Source organism: Phaseolus vulgaris, chromosome 2 (assembly GCF_000499845.2).
Source record: "Phaseolus vulgaris cultivar G19833 chromosome 2, P. vulgaris v2.0, whole genome shotgun sequence".
Lineage (NCBI taxonomy): Eukaryota > Viridiplantae > Streptophyta > Magnoliopsida > Fabales > Fabaceae > Phaseolus > Phaseolus vulgaris.
The window spans coordinates 47,518,483-47,536,083 of NC_023758.2; the positions used below are offsets into that span (position 1 = coordinate 47,518,483).

General features: G+C 39.9%; 3 protein-coding genes across 3 annotated transcripts; 1 reads left to right on the plus strand and 2 right to left on the minus strand.

Moving 5' to 3' along the window:
- The first annotated feature begins 10 nt into the window (after positions 1–10).
- On the plus strand, positions 11–1,922 carry LOC137812815 (leucine-rich repeat extensin-like protein 6). The gene is made up of 2 exons (XM_068615035.1): positions 11–1,589; positions 1,673–1,922. The coding sequence occupies exon 1, from the start codon at positions 325–327 to the stop codon at positions 1,582–1,584; it is 1,260 nt and encodes a 419-aa protein (XP_068471136.1). The 5' UTR covers positions 11–324; the 3' UTR covers positions 1,585–1,589; positions 1,673–1,922.
- A 4,282-nt stretch (positions 1,923–6,204) lies between these two features.
- Positions 6,205–11,957, minus strand: LOC137809546 (uncharacterized). The gene is made up of 2 exons (XM_068610652.1): positions 11,905–11,957; positions 6,205–11,830 (listed from the first exon to the last, which is right to left on the minus strand). The coding sequence occupies exons 1-2, from the start codon at positions 11,955–11,957 to the stop codon at positions 6,205–6,207; spliced, it is 5,679 nt and encodes a 1,892-aa protein (XP_068466753.1).
- Positions 11,958–13,798: 1,841 nt separating this feature from the next.
- Positions 13,799–17,209, minus strand: LOC137812817 (uncharacterized). The gene is made up of 2 exons (XM_068615036.1): positions 16,337–17,209; positions 13,799–15,040 (listed from the first exon to the last, which is right to left on the minus strand). Exons 1-2 carry the CDS (start codon positions 16,930–16,932, stop codon positions 14,377–14,379), a joined length of 1,260 nt encoding a protein of 419 aa, XP_068471137.1. The 5' UTR covers positions 16,933–17,209; the 3' UTR covers positions 13,799–14,376.
- Between the last annotated feature and the right edge of the window lie 392 nt (positions 17,210–17,601).

Below are 17,601 nucleotides of genomic sequence, written 5' to 3' on the forward strand. Positions count from 1 at the left end.
TATTAAGCCAACAGAAGTCAGCATCCTCTGTGCTTATTCAAAGCTGAGCTCAAACTTTATAATCTAATCACCAAGAACTTTAGCACCACTTTTCACACCATAGAGAAAGAAGAGCAAGAAGTGGGAAAAAGACACTGTGATAAAATAATAAAAATAACTTAATTGAAGGATTTAAGTGAGTTATGAGTCATTCCAAAAGAAAATGGTGAATGAAGACCCCATTAGTGTACCACCCTCTCTTCTCCCTTGAATGTAGCAACTTTATTTGGACAACCTCAAAAGCCTTCATCCATCAAACAGTTATCCTGGTATCTTCAGCTCCAAATGGAGAACACCTGGATCCTCACTTTCCACCTTCTTCTCCTCCTGCTCCATTCAAATGCAGCAAAAGGGGCCATTAGTGTGGGTGTGGGTGTTGGTGGAAGAGGTGGCATAGGTGTTGGCATTGGTATTGGCAATGGGGGAAGTGGTGGTAGCACCCCAGGACCCTCTGGATCCTCAGTGCCAAACCTCAACAATGCTTTCACGGCCCTCCAGGCTTGGAAATCTGCTATCACTGATGACCCTTTGAAGATTTTGGACACTTGGGTTGGTCCCAATGTGTGTTCCTACAAAGGTGTCTTCTGCTCGAATTCTCAGGACGACAATGGAATTGCCACAACAGCATCAACCGAGTCTTCTGTTGTTGCTGGAATAGATCTCAACCATGCAAATCTCAAAGGGACTCTTGTCAAAGAGCTCTCTTTGCTATCAGATATCACTCTTTTCCATCTCAACACCAACAGGCTTTCTGGCTCAGTTCCTGACTCATTCAGAGACCTCACTTCCCTCCAAGAGTTGGACCTCAGCAACAACCAACTCTCAGGACCTTTTCCCACTGCCACTCTCTCCATGCCAAGCCTCGTCTACTTGGACCTCAGATACAACAACTTCTCAGGGCAACTTCCTGATGAACTCTTCAACAAGAGACTCGATGCAATATTCCTCAACAACAACAATTTTGGAGGTGAAATCCCAGAGAATCTGGGAAATTCACCTGCCTCAGTCATCAACTTGGCCAACAACAAGTTGAGTGGAAACATCCCTTTTAGCTTTGGCTTCATGAGTTCAAGACTAAAGGAGATTCTCTTCCTTAACAACCAGTTAACAGGTTGCATTCCTCAAGGAGTTGGGATCTTCACACAGATGCAAGTGTTGGATGTGAGTTTCAACTCTCTGATGGGCCATTTGCCTGACACAATGAATTGCTTGCAGGATATAGAGGTTCTCAATTTGGCCAATAACAAGCTCTCAGGGGAATTATCTGATGTGGTGTGCTCCTTGAGAAGCCTATTAAATCTAACTGTTGCTCACAATTTCTTCTCTGGGCTGAGCCAGGAATGTTCAAGGCTATTCAATGTGGGGTTTGATTTCTCGGATAACTGTATCCCTGGAAGGAACATGCAAAGACCACAACCAGAGTGTTCTGGGATCCCTGGTGGCAGTCTCAATTGTCTTAGAATCCCTGCTCCAAAGCCTCTTGTTTGTGCAACTCTGGCTGCAACTTTGTCTAACCACGCAAATTCACATTCCTCTTCTCCCTGATGCAGGTTGGTCGAGGCTTTTACCTTAATTAATGCTACCAAGTTAATTCATAATCAAACCCTGCTAATCTTATTCTTGGTGGTTTCAGTATACGTGTTAGTATCTTATTATTATACTTGGCCCGCACGGATAAGATTTGCCTTGATTTTGTGGGCAACCAGAGTTGAGAAACTTCTATGATGGTGTTAACAAACAAGATAATTTATATGTCACGTGGCATGCTTCCTTGATTTGGTTACCACCACAATGTGTACAACCATCACGGGTTTTTTCAGATTGTGTATTCAGTTTTCTGCTACATTTTTTCTCCCCATAAATATCACAAACCTCCTGTTTCATTGCTTGCTTTCTGACTACTGAATCTTCACACCACACTTAAACCAGATTCACAAGTCACCTGCATCATCATGCAACTTCATTTGGTCCTGTTGTTCTCTTTAGCTATTAACTATTATTATTATTCAGATAACCTTATAGCTTAGGCATTTTTGTAAGCTGTAACTGGTCAATTTTAAGTTTTATCTTAATCATGGATCCCATGACAAAACACTATCACTAAAAATCTTGAGGCCAATAACTAATATCATGTAAAGAAAGAAAATTCATGTAAAAAATTCCTTGAATTGAAACTGCCCCAGTATATGACATATTCTGGATTATGTAAAAAAATTTATGGGATCAATTGATCATATTCAATCAGTCAATCGTTGTCGCAGAAACAAGTTGCAGAGGTTTCACTGTAGGTTTGACGCTCTTAATATTTCAAATGGAAAAACAAATTCAGTAGATAAAAGGCATCTTAACACATTTTGGTATGGAAAGAATATATGTAATTTTCTTCATAAGTTGTCTTAATAATGAAGACATAACTTGCAACTATTTTGAATTGTGGATCCTGGACAATGGAAACCACAATTGCCCCAGCCATTCAACACACCAAAGATGCCAATGATCTGAATTTTTTAATCTGATACAATTTTATCTATTAATTATTGAATGGATAAATTTTTTAAAAATTATTAAAATAGATAAGCAATTTCATCTTAACACAATTTTAGTTAATTTTATTATAGGGAAGTTGTACTTCATTCTTGACACTTACTTTAATAAAATATTTTTAAAATTTATTTTATTAATTGAGATAAAATTGTACCAGATTAATAAAAATCTGAAGTCAACAATAACCCTTACCTATAAATATAATCATCTCAATATATAAATGAATGCTTAATCTGAAATGGTTTGGTTTATTAGAAAATGATTAGGGATGGAGCCAGATGCCTTCGTCTGGGAGAAAATAAATAAATAAATTAAAATAGAAAATACGGTTTTAAGTGTCTTTTAATGATTTTTAATTATAAATAACAATCACTAATTCACACTTTACTAAAAAAAATGTTTGTAATAAAAATTGACATCTACATTAATTATACTTCAAAACTAGACAAGTATAAATTATCTTACACGCTATATTATCAATGGAAAATAGTAATTGTACTGGTATGGACTGAAAGGTCAATACCATAACTCGGTCTCCATGATCGAGCTGATCGAGTTCAACACGTCCTTGCGAACATCTAATCCATTAACGCTCAAATCAAGGTCAGTAAAGTTAAACCACTATTAAGAACTAGGTAATACGTTCCTAAGTGCGATACACTCCACTAATCCGGTCTAATAAGGTAAGTCCATTAAAATAATATAAATAACGCGCATTCCAAGAACAAGGTACGTCATTACTGAGTATACTCTGACAACCGAGCGCCGAGTATCCTTTGCTGACTTGGGTATTGGAGTGCCTTATGCAAGTACCCTTTCGGCATTCACCTAAGATGGAGCGACCGAGACCTCAAGGAGTAGCGCTAAGGCGAGAAGAAGCAAGCTAAAGTTCTAGCAGATTGCCCGACAGGAAGGAGGAAAACGAAGTCAGTCAACAGTTCTCTAAGTCTCATATTTCTAATAGAAACAATAATTAATAATTATTGAAAGTAACTTATTAATATGTCTCAAAATTTAAATTATCAAAATCTTATATAATTCTTGTATATGTTTGATCGATGGAAAAATATTAAGAATTAATCTCTTATTCTCAAATAATATAAAATAAATGTTAAGAAGAATATGTATTAAAAACTATAGGTATTATTAATTTTTAAATAGTAACAACAATATTATATATATATATATATATATATATAATTAAAAAATTGAGGGGTGCATTTGTCCCTGAACCCTAAACCAAAATTACGCTAAAATAATATTTTTTATGATTTTAGAAAAATGTTGTAAAATTAATTTGAAGTTAAAAAAACAGTTTAAGTAATTTTTTATTAGATAATTAAAATTTTGTTTAAAGAACCTTGGAAGTGAGCTTTGTAAAAAAAAATTAATAAAATGTTACTTTAACAATTTAACAATAAACGATATTAATTTATAATTATAAAAACTCATTTTACTTGTAATCTATATTTTAATAAAAAAAATAGTTGTAATTTGATACATGCTAATGTGTGTAAAATATGTAGGGAACGTGGTGACACTAAGTGTGTTTGTTTTAGGTTAAACTATACTTTCGAACTTCCCATTGAAGTGAAAGCTTCTCTCACCAAGGATTGACATTAAACTTAATGGAATGGTACATTCCCTCATTCCATGGATTGTATGGTTATTAAAGAAATATGAAAATATTTATTACAAGCTGAATTGGATTTGTATACGGATACCCATTAAGTGTTAATTTTTTATTTTATTAATTTATTGTTGATAAAATAATAAATAAAAGTTGAATTGGATTTTTTTTTAAGTTTGGAAGGATTGACTGTTACGGAATTTAAATAATAATTTCAATATTGTACCTGTATGGATATTGGGGACTGAGTAATGTTGATCTACGTCGATACAAGGTGTCTTCTTCACTCTTGGTTGTCCTATTCTTCAAGTCTTCTTTCTCTTCGCGTGCTTCGGTCGGCCGGCGGGGGTACCTGCGATTGCACTCCGATGCTCAAGTCAGCGATGGTGCTCAAGTGTGAATTCTCTGATAGTATGGAAAACGTACCTTTTCCCCCTTTTCAGAAGTCCCTTTAGTAGGTTGACCTGGGCCTTGGCCATGTGGGCCAATCAGTTGATGGTTAGAGACATGCTTAGTGGTCTTTGGGTCGTGCCTGGTGGTTTCCTGAAAACTAGGGGAGTGGTCTAGAGAACGTGTTTTTACTTCGTCAATGGTTGTCATAACTGCTCTTTTCTACACGTGTAACCACGTTCTGGATTAAATTAGATTTAATCGACATAAACCATTCGGTCGTCCGGCTAGAGGTCATGGAAGGACGAAGAGTCGTATAAGACGCAGGGTTTTGTGATGATTTTACCATGAGTACCCTGGGGTCGTCCAGTGCCGACCGGTACACTTGCCCCCCAGGCTCGAGGTCATGGAAGGACGAAGAGTCGTATGAGACGCAGGGGTTTTTGTGATAATTTTACCATGAGTACCCTGGGGTCGTCCAGTGCCGACCGGTACACTTGCCCCCCAGGCTCGAGGTCATGGAAGGACGAAGAGTCGTATGAGACGCAGGGGTTTTTGTGATAATTTTACCATGAGTACCCTGGGGTCGTCCGGTGCACAAAATCTATTCTATAATGCCGCTGGAAGCACAAAATTTCCATTCTATTGGACGGAGAATCCCACCTCTCTTGACCATCGGCTTTGGGAATCTTTGTCTCCCATCGACCAAGAAATTTTGATGGTCGTGAATCAACTACCGTGTAGGCTCCCTACGCGGGAACTGATAGCTCTTTATGGGTCGTCCAAGCAGTAGGCGGAACTAAAAGGTGAGCACCTTCTTCTTGCGGTCGTTCGGCTAATAGCGTATCTGTTTCTTACTTTCGTGTTTATGTTGCAGAGATTGTTGTGAGCATAGATCCGGGTTTGAAGAAGTATATGATTCGGAGAGCCGTAGTTATATAATCTCGACCGAATGAACGGTTAATTAATAAATTGATTGAATTTCTGACCAAGGTTGGTGAATAATTGTAATGATATAATTCTGATGCCGGACGAGGCATAAATAATTCGGATTACCTTAAAGTAATAAGATAATTCGGAAGCCGGACGAGGCATAAATAATTCGGATTACCTGAAAGTAATAAGATAATTCTGATGCCGGACGAGGCATAAATAATTCGGATTACCTTAAAGTAATAAGATAATTCTGATGCCGGACGAGGCATAAATAATTCTGATTACATTAAAGTAATAAGATAATTCTGATGCCGGACGAGGCATAAATAATTCTGAATAATTCTGATGCCGAACGAGGCATAAATAATTTCGATTTCTGACCAAGGTTGGTGAATAACGTTCGAGTTATAATTCGGATAACTTTCGTTATGTATTCCGACCGAATGAACGGTGAATTAATTGAATTTCTGACCAAGATTGGTGAATAACGTTTAAGTTATAATTCGGATAACTTTCGTTATGTATTCCGACCGAATGAACGGTGAATTAACTGAATTTCTGACCAAGATTGGTGATTTAAAGTGCCTCGTTAAAACCTTCTCGGTAGAAAACCCTCCTTAGGGATAAAACTACCGAGCGAGGAAAGAGTGCACTAAGTTTATTCATCAACTGTAATAGAATTTGAGATGCGTGGCATTCCACGTTCTCGGTGCAGATTTTCCTGACAAATATTCTAAGTAATAAGCTCCTCCTGTTGCTGTGTCGGAGATGCGGAACGGACCTTCCCAATTGCTTGAAAACTTTCCTTCGTCCTTCCGGGCGTCGCTGCGCATGCGCCAAACTAGATCTCCTTTCTGATAGCTTCGTGGCTTCACTTTGGAGTTGTACCTTCGTGCTGCTCGTATCTTGCATGCTTCTTCCCTTATCTTGCATTTGTCCCTTAATTCATTGATGAGGTCGAGGCCGACTAGTAGACTTTCCTTGTTTAAGTCTAGGTCTAACGTCTGTCGGCGTAGTGAAGGCTCGCCGATTTCGACCGGAATCATGGCTTCTGTGCCGTACGTCAGGCTATAAGGTGTTTCTTGAGTTGTTGACTGGGGAGTACAACGATAAGCCCACAGAACCTCTACCAATTCTTCAGTCCAATTTCCCTTGGACGGGCCAAGTCTCTTCTTTAACTCATTGAGAATAACTTTGTTGGCGGCTTCCGCCTGACCGTTGGTTTGAGGGTGTTCGACCGAACTCGTTATATGTTTGATGTGAAGTTTCTCATAGAATTCAGCTAGCCCACGGTCGGTGAACTGTCGACCGTTGTCTGTGATAATGATCTGAGGTAGGCCGAACCTGCAGACAATGTTTTTCCACACAAAGCTTTGTACGTTCCGGGCGGTGATGGCTGTTAGTGGTTCAGCCTCAATCCATTTGGTAAAGTAATCTATACCCACCAGTAGGAACTTGCATTGCCCTTTTCCGGGTGTGAAAGGTCCGATAATATCCATTCCCCATTTCACGAACGGCCAAGGGGATAGGATGTAGTGCAAATGCTCTGGTTTTTGGTGCAATAGGGTGCCGAACTCTTGACATTTCACGCACTTTTGAACGTATTCAGTGCAGTCTCCTTGTAAGGTCGGCCAGTAGTATCCTGCTCTTAGAATTTTGGCGGACATAGTCCGCGCTCCTGAATGGGTTCCGCATATCCCTTCGTGTAACTCGGTCATTACATAAGTGACTTGTTCTGGACCAAGGCATTTTAGGAGGGGACGGGAATACCCTCTCCTGTAAAGATCTTCGCCAATCAGTATGTATCGGGCGGCTTGTAACTTCATCGTTTTCTCCAAATGTGGATCGCATACACCATCGGTAAGATATTGTTTTATGGGAGTCATCCAGTTAGGTTGGGTGTCAGTCGCCATGCATTCTTCGGTACCAACACTTGGTTTAGCCAGGGTCACGTGTATGGCCGACCGGTGGGCGCCTTTCTTTTTTAGGGTAGCCAATCTCGATAGAGCGTCCGCCCTAATATTATTTTCCCTCCGTACGTGTTGGAAGGAGATTTCTTTGAACCTGTTTAGAAGATTTTTTACGAAATGAAAATACTGTTGGAGTAATGTTTCTCTTACCTCATACTCCCCTGTAAGCTGTCCGACGACTAGACGGGAGTCGCTTTTACAAGTTATATTTGTTACCTCCAATTCAATCGCCAGATGCAAACCTGCGATTATAGCTTCGTATTCGGCTTGATTATTGGAAGTTTTAAATTCAAATTTCATGGCTTGTTCGACAACAATCTCCCCTGGTCCTTCAAGTACAACTCCTGCTCCGGACGAACGACTGTTAGATGACCCATCTACGTATAGTGTCCATCGGGGAGTCCGTTCGGTCAGATAGGGAGTGAGTTCTGCTGTGAAGTCGGCGAGGGCTTGGGACTTGATGGCTCCCCTGGGTTGGTATTCGATGTGGAATTCTGACAGTTCGACTGCCCAACCTATCATTCGTCCGGCGAGGTCAGGTTTGGTGAGAATCTTCATAATGGGATAGTTAGTCCTAACAATGACCTTGTGATTTTGGAAATACATCCGCATCCGTCGTGCGGTGATGACCAAAGCGAAGGCAACTTTTTCGACCATTTGGTACCGGGTTTCTGCGTCATGTAAGACTCGACTTACAAAATATACCGGTCGTTCTTCCGCTTTAATTTCTTGTACCAGAGCGGAACTCACCGCTTCATTGGAGACGACGAGGTAGACCACAATGGGTTCCCGTGCGTTCGGTTTCTGGATGACCGGTGGAGATGCCAGAAATGCTTTTAACTGTTGGAAATTTTGTTCACATTCATCTGTCCATTCAAATTTACTTGTCTTCTTCAGAAGTTTTATGATGGGTCTCGTTCGTTCGGCAAGCTTAGGTACGAATCGAGACAACGAAGTGAGACGGCCGACTAGTCTCTGGATCTCTTTGAGTCCGTTGGGACTTCGCATTTCAGTGATTGCCTTGCATTTTTCTGGATTAGCCTCTATACCCCGATGTGTGAGCATGAAGCCTAAGAACTTCCCCCCTTCTACGCCGAACGCGCACTTCTCCGGGTTTAAACGCATGCGGTATTGACGCAAGGCTTGAAAAACCTCTTTTAAGTCAGAAACATGTTGTTCGCAAGAGTCTGATTTGACGACGATGTCGTCAACGTATACTTCTACATTCCGACCGATCATGTCGTGGAATACGTGATCCATGAGTCGTTGGTATGTGGCTCCTGCATTCTTGAGGCCGAACGGCATGACTTCATAGAAGAAATTATCAGAATCTGTTCTAAACGCGGTTTTTTCTCGATCACGGTGGTACATTTGTATTTGATTGTAACCTGAATAAGCATCAAGGAAACTTAGGATTTGATGACCGGCTGCACCGTCGACCAGCCGGTCGATAGTAGGTAGAGGATACGAGTCCTTTGGGCACGCTTTGTTAAGGTCTGTGTAGTCTACGCACATTCTCCATTTTCCATTCGTCTTTTTTACCATCACTACATTGGCTAGCCATGTCGTATAGTGGGCCTTTTGAATAAAACCAGCTTGAATTAGCTTGTCGGTTTCTTCTCGTGCGGCTTTCCGCCGTTCTTCACCTAGTTTCCTTTTCTTTTGAGCGATTGGCCTGGCCTCTGTATAAACAGACAATCGATGGGTAATCACATCTGATTTTACCCCTGGCATGTCTGCAGCCGTCCAGGCGAAAAGATCAGCGTTCTTTGTTAATGTTTTACCGATCGTCTCTCGGTCGTCTGGTTTGAGGGATGTTCCCATGTATGTTTTCCGGTCTTTGTCCCGAAGGAATATGGGTTGAAGATCTTCTCCTGCTTCCATTCGGGGATCATCCAGTCGAGGATCTAGATCGACTAAAGCGACCAAGTGTCTTCTAGATTCTCTTCCTCTGGAGCGTCTTTCTGTTGACCGACCTCTTCGCTCTGTGGTCCGTTCGGCTGACGTGGTATAAAGCCTTCGGGTCGGCTCCACCTTCAGGCTAGCTACATAACACTCTCGTGCTGTCTTCTGGTCTATATGTACGGTTGCTATGTCTCCATTGACCGAGGGGAACTTCATAGCTAAATGAGGAGTTGAGACAATGGCTTTCAATCTGTTGATAGATGGTCGACCGAGCAAAATATTGTACGATGTATTGGCATTAACGAGTAGATATTGTATGTTGATGGTCTTGCTGAGGTAATCATCCCCGAACGTGGTGTATAGATCGATAAATCCTTTCGTATCCACTCTTTCCCCTGAGAAACCAACTATCTGCTCGTTGTAGGGTTGTATCTCTGCTTCTGGAATCTTCATCTTCTTAAACGTTTCCCAATATAGGATGTCGACCGAGCTACCCTGATCTACCAAAACTTTTGCAATTGCAAATTTATCTATCTCCACAGTTATTACCATGGGGTCATCTTGAGATGGATCGATTGCTGTGAAGTCTTCGTCAGTGAAAGTGATTGGTGGTATATGCGGTCGGCGTTGTGTGGGAGTCGAATGAACGGATTGAATTGCTCTCAAATGTTTTTTCCTTGCCGAATTAGAGCATCCTCCACCCGCAAAGCCGCCTGCAATGTAATTAATTTCTTGAGGGGGCTGACCGAGCGACACCGGTCCAGCGATTGTATTGATGACTGTGCGAACTTTTTGTTTAGTTCGACTTCTACGTTCAGGGCTTTCGCTTTTAGGCCTCGTTCGTCTGATCGGACTTCCGCTTCTTTTTCTTCTGCTTGAACGATAGTGGTTGTCACGGGTCCGGTCGTCTCTTCGTCCCGAACGTTCGCGGGGATCATGATCACGCTGGGGTGACCTGGGTGCAGTGATGGTGGTTTTCACGAACTTGCGCAGATGACCGGCCTGGACGAGCTCTTCAATTTTATCTTTCAGTGCTTGGCATCCTTCGGTCGTGTGGCCATAGTTACGATGGTATTGGCAACGTTTACTGGTGTCGGCATTGGGAGGGGTTTGTGATGGCCTCAATGTCGGAATCAATTCAATCTGCAGTGCTTCGTCGAGAACCTTACCCCTTGGTACAATCAAGGGAGTGTAGTTGTGGAAACGGGGTCCCCTATTGGGGCGATGTCGTTCTCGGTCGGTCGGTATTGTGGGGGGACGAATTCCTTTGCTATTGTCCGTGTTCTCAGCATAAGTTTTTCGATGGTAGTCAATATGTTCTTCTATCTGCATGAACTTTGTTGCTCTTGTTCTTAATTCATCCATATTGCACGGAGGTCGTTTGATAAGGCTTTCAGTGAACCTTCCTGGTAGTATGGCCGAGACCAAATGATGCATGGCTATTTCTGGATTAAGATTACGAATGTTCATACACACTTTGCTAAATCTGTTCATGAATGTTCTCAATGATTCTCCCCTTTCTTGTTTGACATTTAGAAGAGACATGGAGGATGTCCGATGAGGTCTACTTGTGGCGTATTGCGTGGTGAACTTCAATTCCAAAGCGTCGAAGCTTGCAATGGAATTGGGTGGAAGGTCCGAAAACCATCCAAGGGGGCCTTCCCTGAGAGAGGTGGGGAAGACTTTACACCATACCGTTCGGTCGGTTGTGTAAAGGGTCATTTGAGTTCTAAATATATTCAGATGTTCGTCTGGGTCTGTGGAACCGTCATAAAGGTTTATCGTTAGGCCCCTCCACTTGTCAGGGAGAGGAGTGGCTATGATGTCATCAGTGAACGGATGGCCTTTCGGGTTTGCTACCTCGTTTGGGGTTACTGGCTTTGCACTCTGACGGGTGTGTTGAACGAGTGACGTGTGAGGTATGGCCTGGGCTATTGTTCTTGTTCCTGATTGGAACGGTGATGGAGAAGGTGCACGTGAATGCCCTTCGCGTTCAGATTGCTCAAGTCTATCCAACAATCTCTTGTTCTGTTCTTTCAATTGTGCTATCTCCTCTGCATGTTGTTGACGCTCTTCCTCTCGTCTTTTCCTTTCTTCATCCTGGCGAAGTTGATCGATGACTCCTTTTTGGAGTAACTCCTGCATCTGAATCTGGAGGGTTTGGAGTATGGTCCTATGCTCTTCGGAGATATCATTGTTGTTGTTTGCCGTTGAGTCCATCTTCAAGCGTTGGGATCCTTGGGTCTGGGAATAATGATTACTCGGGCCCCACGGTGGGCGCCAATTGTACCTGTATGGATATTGGGGACTGAGTAATGTTGATCTACGTCGATACAAGGTGTCTTCTTCACTCTTGGTTGTCCTATTCTTCAAGTCTTCTTTCTCTTCGCGTGCTTCGATCGGCCGGCGGGGGTACCTGCGATTGCACTCCGATGCTCAAGTCAGCGATGGTGCTCAAGTGTGAATTCTCTGATAGTATGGAAAACGTACCTTTTCCCCCTTTTAAGAAGTCCCTTTAGTAGGTTGACCTGGGCCTTGGCCATGTGGGCCAATCAGTTGATGGTTAGAGACATGCTTAGTGGTCTTTGGGTCGTGCCTGGTGGTTTCCTGAAAACTAGGGGAGTGGTCTAGAGAACGTGTTTTTACTTCGTCAATGGTTGTCATAACTGCTCTTTTCTACACGTGTAACCACGTTCTGGATTAAATTAGATTTAATCGACATAAACCATTCGGTCGTCCGGCTAGAGGTCATGGAAGGACGAAGAGTCGTATAAGACGCAGGGTTTTGTGATGATTTTACCATGAGTACCCTGGGGTCGTCCAGTGCCGACCGGTACAAATATATAACAAAAAAAGTTATTGAACGAATTGAGTGAATTTGTTTTCTAATGTGACCTTTGGTTACATAAATAAACTGATTTATAATTGTTTTAATTCAGTATTTAGTAGTCTTAAATTTGAATTTTAATAAGATGAAAATGTTTTTCTATTGTCTACTCTCTTATCACCGTTTGGTTGGTAAACTTTTTTTTCTTCTTCTTGGAAATGAAAATAACTCTTAGATAGGATGACTTAAAGTAGATTTAATATTGTTTGAATTTATTTTTAAAATAATATTAAATTACATGCTCAGTAATAAATAATTAAATTTTGAAGTGAGTTTGGATTCCAATGGTTGGTTGGATTTATCGTTTTATGTAAAATATTTATAGTTGATTTAATATTATTATAAAAAAATTACTAAATTAGTATTTAATTATTAGTTATCAAGATTTTAGCTACTAATTATTTTAAATTTTATATTAGTTTATATTAATTTTTTAGAGGTTAATTTATAATTTAAAATGTTAGTAGTTAAATAGTTTATATTAGTTTTTTAGAGGTTAATTTATAATTTAAAATGTTAGTAGTTAAAATCTTGTTAACTAGTTTAAATATCAATTTAGAAATTATTTTATAAATTTTTATTAATAATAAAAATCACTTTATATCAATAATTTTTTAGTTTTTAAAATAGTATCTAATTATTTTTGTTCTAAATTTAATTATTATTTAATTATTTTTTTAATGTATATTAATTTTGATTAGTTAATAAGTTTGTGATTTTGATTGTAAAAAATAGCTTGTATTGGAGTTATAATATATGTTAGAATAGGTAAATATAACTAAATTATATCAAGAAATCTTTTTTGAAATGTATTGATTTGTTATTTTTTGTATTGTTATTTTATTTTATTTTTGTATTTTTTAGTTGGAGTATTAATTGAGTTGTGTCAGAGAAAAGTTTATTAGATCCGAAATTATTTTGAATAAGTTTCTTCACAATAAAATGTTAAAATATAAATTTGTTTCTTCTAAGGGCAAGACATGCAAAATATTTTATGTAATTATCTTTGTTTCACCAATTTAGACTTTAACAAACACATCATAAAATATGTGATCTTAAACATTTCATGATATAATTCAAATATGATAAATGTTTATTCTATATTATAGAAAATGTTAGTTATAATCGATCTTACAAAAGAATCTTAGAAAGATTTATCTAAATTAAAGATCTCTTTAAAAATATACCAAAGTTATTCCTTCTCGTCGACCTTTCTATAAATTAGATTTTTTTAAATTTAATTTAATTAAAATGAATCACAAGTTTAGATTCAATCTATTTTATTGGAATAAGACTTGATGTAGATGGGTTTTCAAGATCACTACTAATAGATTTATTATTATTAATAATATATTATTTTGTAAGTATAAAAAATATTTCCTGAAATTAACTCAAACAATCTATATTTTGTGGAAATAAGGAAGATAAATTAATATGTTAAAGATAAATAACTAAATAAAATATCATAAGCATTTAATATGTGAGATAGAGAAGAGATGGAATCATAAACAGAAATTTGCATTGAAATATTTATGAATAGACATGTGCATTTAATATCTTTGTACATTTCAAATCTTTCGTTGAGATCTATACACCCAATAACCAGACAATGTGTTCAGCTGTTAAATCACACCCCTATAATGTTAGCTGCTGAAGAAAAACCCAACTTCAAGGTACTACAGCAACTGCTTGCGATATCTTTTTCCAACACTCTCAATAGAAACACGAAACAAATTGTAGAGGTAGGCCTCAGAACATTAACACCCAAATCATCTAAAGCTTCAAGCACTCCCAGATGAAGGCAAAAAGAATATTCATGGTATATATCCCTGAGACAAAATCACGAGGAGGGGTGAAATTTTGGATTCAATCTACATATACCTGCTCATACCAAAATAACCCACTTCTACAGAATGCATGCTCTCATTATATTTGGAAGATAAAGTAATGTCTTGGTTTTCAAGTATATGGTGAAAGATTTGATCTTTATCTATAAAACAGCATCTGTTAAAAAGACCAAATTCTGGGTTTTGGTATTTGGAGAGATTGGTCTTTGATTTTCAGGGGTGGGGAGGCTATGATAGGGAATTTTGTTCGTGGTGGCAAAGCTCCTTTCTAAGTTTATGTGAGAAAAGCGTGCATGCATCCATGCTGAGATCGATTGCAGCAGAGAGCGCAATGAAGAGTGCAGCATCAGCCATGCACGTGATATGCTGTGCACCAACTTGCACAACAGGCTTGCTAACTTTGCCTTCACCGTCCACAGATGAACCCATCACAAACCCTTCTTCCCCTGGCAACCTCCAACCCAACCCTGCATCCTTCATCACCTTGTAATCAATGCAGAACTGGCCACCCTTTTTCACACTCACTGTGCCTTCAGCGATGGGTACTCTGTTGGCTGGTCCACTGTCAGAGAAAAGCTCAACCTTGTACCCCAACCCATCCACAGGGCCTCTTTCTCGCCACGCCTCGAGCCGACCCCATGGCTTCCAGCTACTCACTGAGGCTCCGTTGGGCCGGAGGATCAGCCAGGCTCCGGGGTTGGAACGGGACACGCGATCTGAGCCGGGAGATGGGACAAATGGTGTCACCATTGATGCTGCAGCAACAGGTGAGCCTGAGAGATCGTGAATCATTATCATCCAACCCTTTCTCTCCTTCCCCTGGCGCTCTCTGTCACCTGTGGAGGATCTTCTCCACCCATTTCCATTGCTTGAAAAATCTGATGGAAGAGACCTGAGTTTTCAAATAGGGAAACAAAAATCAACTTCTTTTAGCTCCTCTTCAAAGAGACCAATTTCTACTCATCAATTATTTTTCATATATTGAAAATATCTGTCGTGTAAAGATTATTTTTTTCTCATTAAAAATGTATGTAGACTCAGGGAAGACAGTGTAAGCTTAAAGGAAGAGAGACATTGAAAGAGAATAAAGTGAAAATGAGTGGGTAAGTATAATTATTGGATAACAAACACAACGAAATTGAGAAACAGTGACAGGTAATTTTTAATGAGCTTGTAATCAACAAGATACTGTGACTGCTGTGTAGTGGCTTTCACATGAGATGGAATCCTAGGTAGAATATGTTTTCACTTTTCGTACTAGATTGGATGGTGTTAACTCCTCTGCTTTACCGAACATGGGCATGAAGTAGCAGTTACTATAGAATTCCCATTTACTGATTTATTGGCCCTTAAACGGAATTATTTAGTTGTGGTAGTCTAGGATGTGGGCTTTTCATTTGAAGGGTAAAAGAAAAAGGTGGAGGACCAAAAGTTGAAGTGGTAGTATATGCGAAAAGGAAAAAAAGTGCAAAATAAATTTGAGCAATGGATTCTTGAATTGCACGAAAACCAGTAATTGAGAAAAGAAAAGGCACTAAGAGTTTGATTAAAATCATGAGATATTAATGTTTCGAGAGGGGGAGGCAGTTAGTCTTCACTAAGTCGTCTCACTTAAGATTGTCTTTTTTCGTAATCCTAAAGTTAATTATCATAAAATTTGAAAATTAAACCAAAAGGGTTAAAAGTTAAAAACCAATTCTTCTGAGAAATGGGAAATTAGAAAAGTTGTGAAGGAAAACAGTGTCTGAACGTGAAAACTGTAACGTCAATGACAGACCGTTTGGAAAATTGGAATTACGATCCAGCCAATGGAAAACGACAGATGAGAAGGAAAACATCGCAGCAGCACTGTCACTTTTCACGTTTTTTTCAGGCGAAAAAGAAAGAAACAACAGTAGGTAATGATATCCACCAACAAGGAAAGGAACACGAAAATGAATTCAGTTGAACAAGGCTTGGCCCAACCAAACACCCCACATGCCTAATAAACCTTACCTAAACCCAAAATCACACATTGCACTCCAACAATTTACTTCTATAATTTCATCTGCATAATTGAATAATATCACTCAATCAAATATACATTAAAATTTAACAGATAGCGCACTTTAGCAGATTGAGTGAAGGTAAGGTAAATATGCGCAGAGGAGAGTGAGTGAGTGAGTGAGTGAGTGAGTGAGTGACTCACCGGGATCTGTAGTTGCGATCGGCGCTGAACTTGCAACTGAAAACGGGTTGTCGTATGTTTCCCTGAATCTGGTAAACGACCGGACTGCATTCCGGTTCCCCGCCGAATTGAAAGACGAACCGGGGGTCCGGTTCGGACCGGACGATGAGGTGAAGCTGGGCCGAGGATTTGTTTCTACTGTGGGGCCCGGCGAGGTTGAGCCAGCCGTTGTGGAAGGTGTTGGAGTGAGAGAGGGCAGTGGAGAGGTTAACGGTGAAATGAACGCGGCCCAACAGCTTGGCGCCGCGCACCCAGCAGGAGCGGCCCATTGGGCCGTTGTACACGGAGAGGACGAGGCTGAGGGGCTTTCCGGAGAGGCGGCGGAGGGCGGCGGGGTCGAGGTGGAATGCTGGGGCGGAGGTGGTGGTGTCGGGGGCGGAGGGCGAGACGGAGAGAGGGAGGAGGGCTGTGTGGGTGGGGAAAGTGTTGATGCGGATTTTGCAGAAGCATGGGGTGGTGGAGGGGTGCACCCCGGAGAGTGGAGGTGGTTTGGTCGGAGAGGGAAGTTTGAGAGCGAGAGATTCGACGATGAGACGCACGAAGGGACAAGGATCCATTGAAGAAGAAGAAGAAAGTTTGACAGTAAGAGAGAATAGTTGTGGTGGTTGTTTCAGAGACACAACTGCAGAAACATCTCTACCTTTGTGGAATACAAATATGGGTGTCGGCTTCGAGGTTTAAAACACTGTGTTGGAGATCTTCTCTTTTTCTTTTTTTTTTTCCTCTCACTTTTTTGGCTGTTTTCGCGGGAATACGACTCGATCACAATACGAGGATTGGTGCATGCTTGCTTCTGTTCTGTCATCATAATAATTCTCCTTAATAATATACGCTATAATTTATTAATGCCTGCCATCATAAGAATCTACATAGATACTGTTACCCTGGACTAAACGTTATGCACACCAACAAAAATCACAAGTCAATTCTTTTACTTAAATAATCATTCAATAAACACTACTCAGAGATTTCAATATTAAATTAATATTAAACTATTTATTTATTATAATAATAATTAAGTTAGTCTATTTTTCTCTGAAATCCAATTCTTCAGTGAAAATGAAGATCTCAAGAAAATAAAATAAAAATATTACTGCTCGGGTAAATATAGAGTCAAAGTGGATCTGTAGTCACAAGTTTTCTGAAGTAACTGACGGGGTGGTTTTTCATTCTCAACACTTCATGATTGTTGAAAAGTCTTTTAGTTCTGTGAATTAATTAGGTGA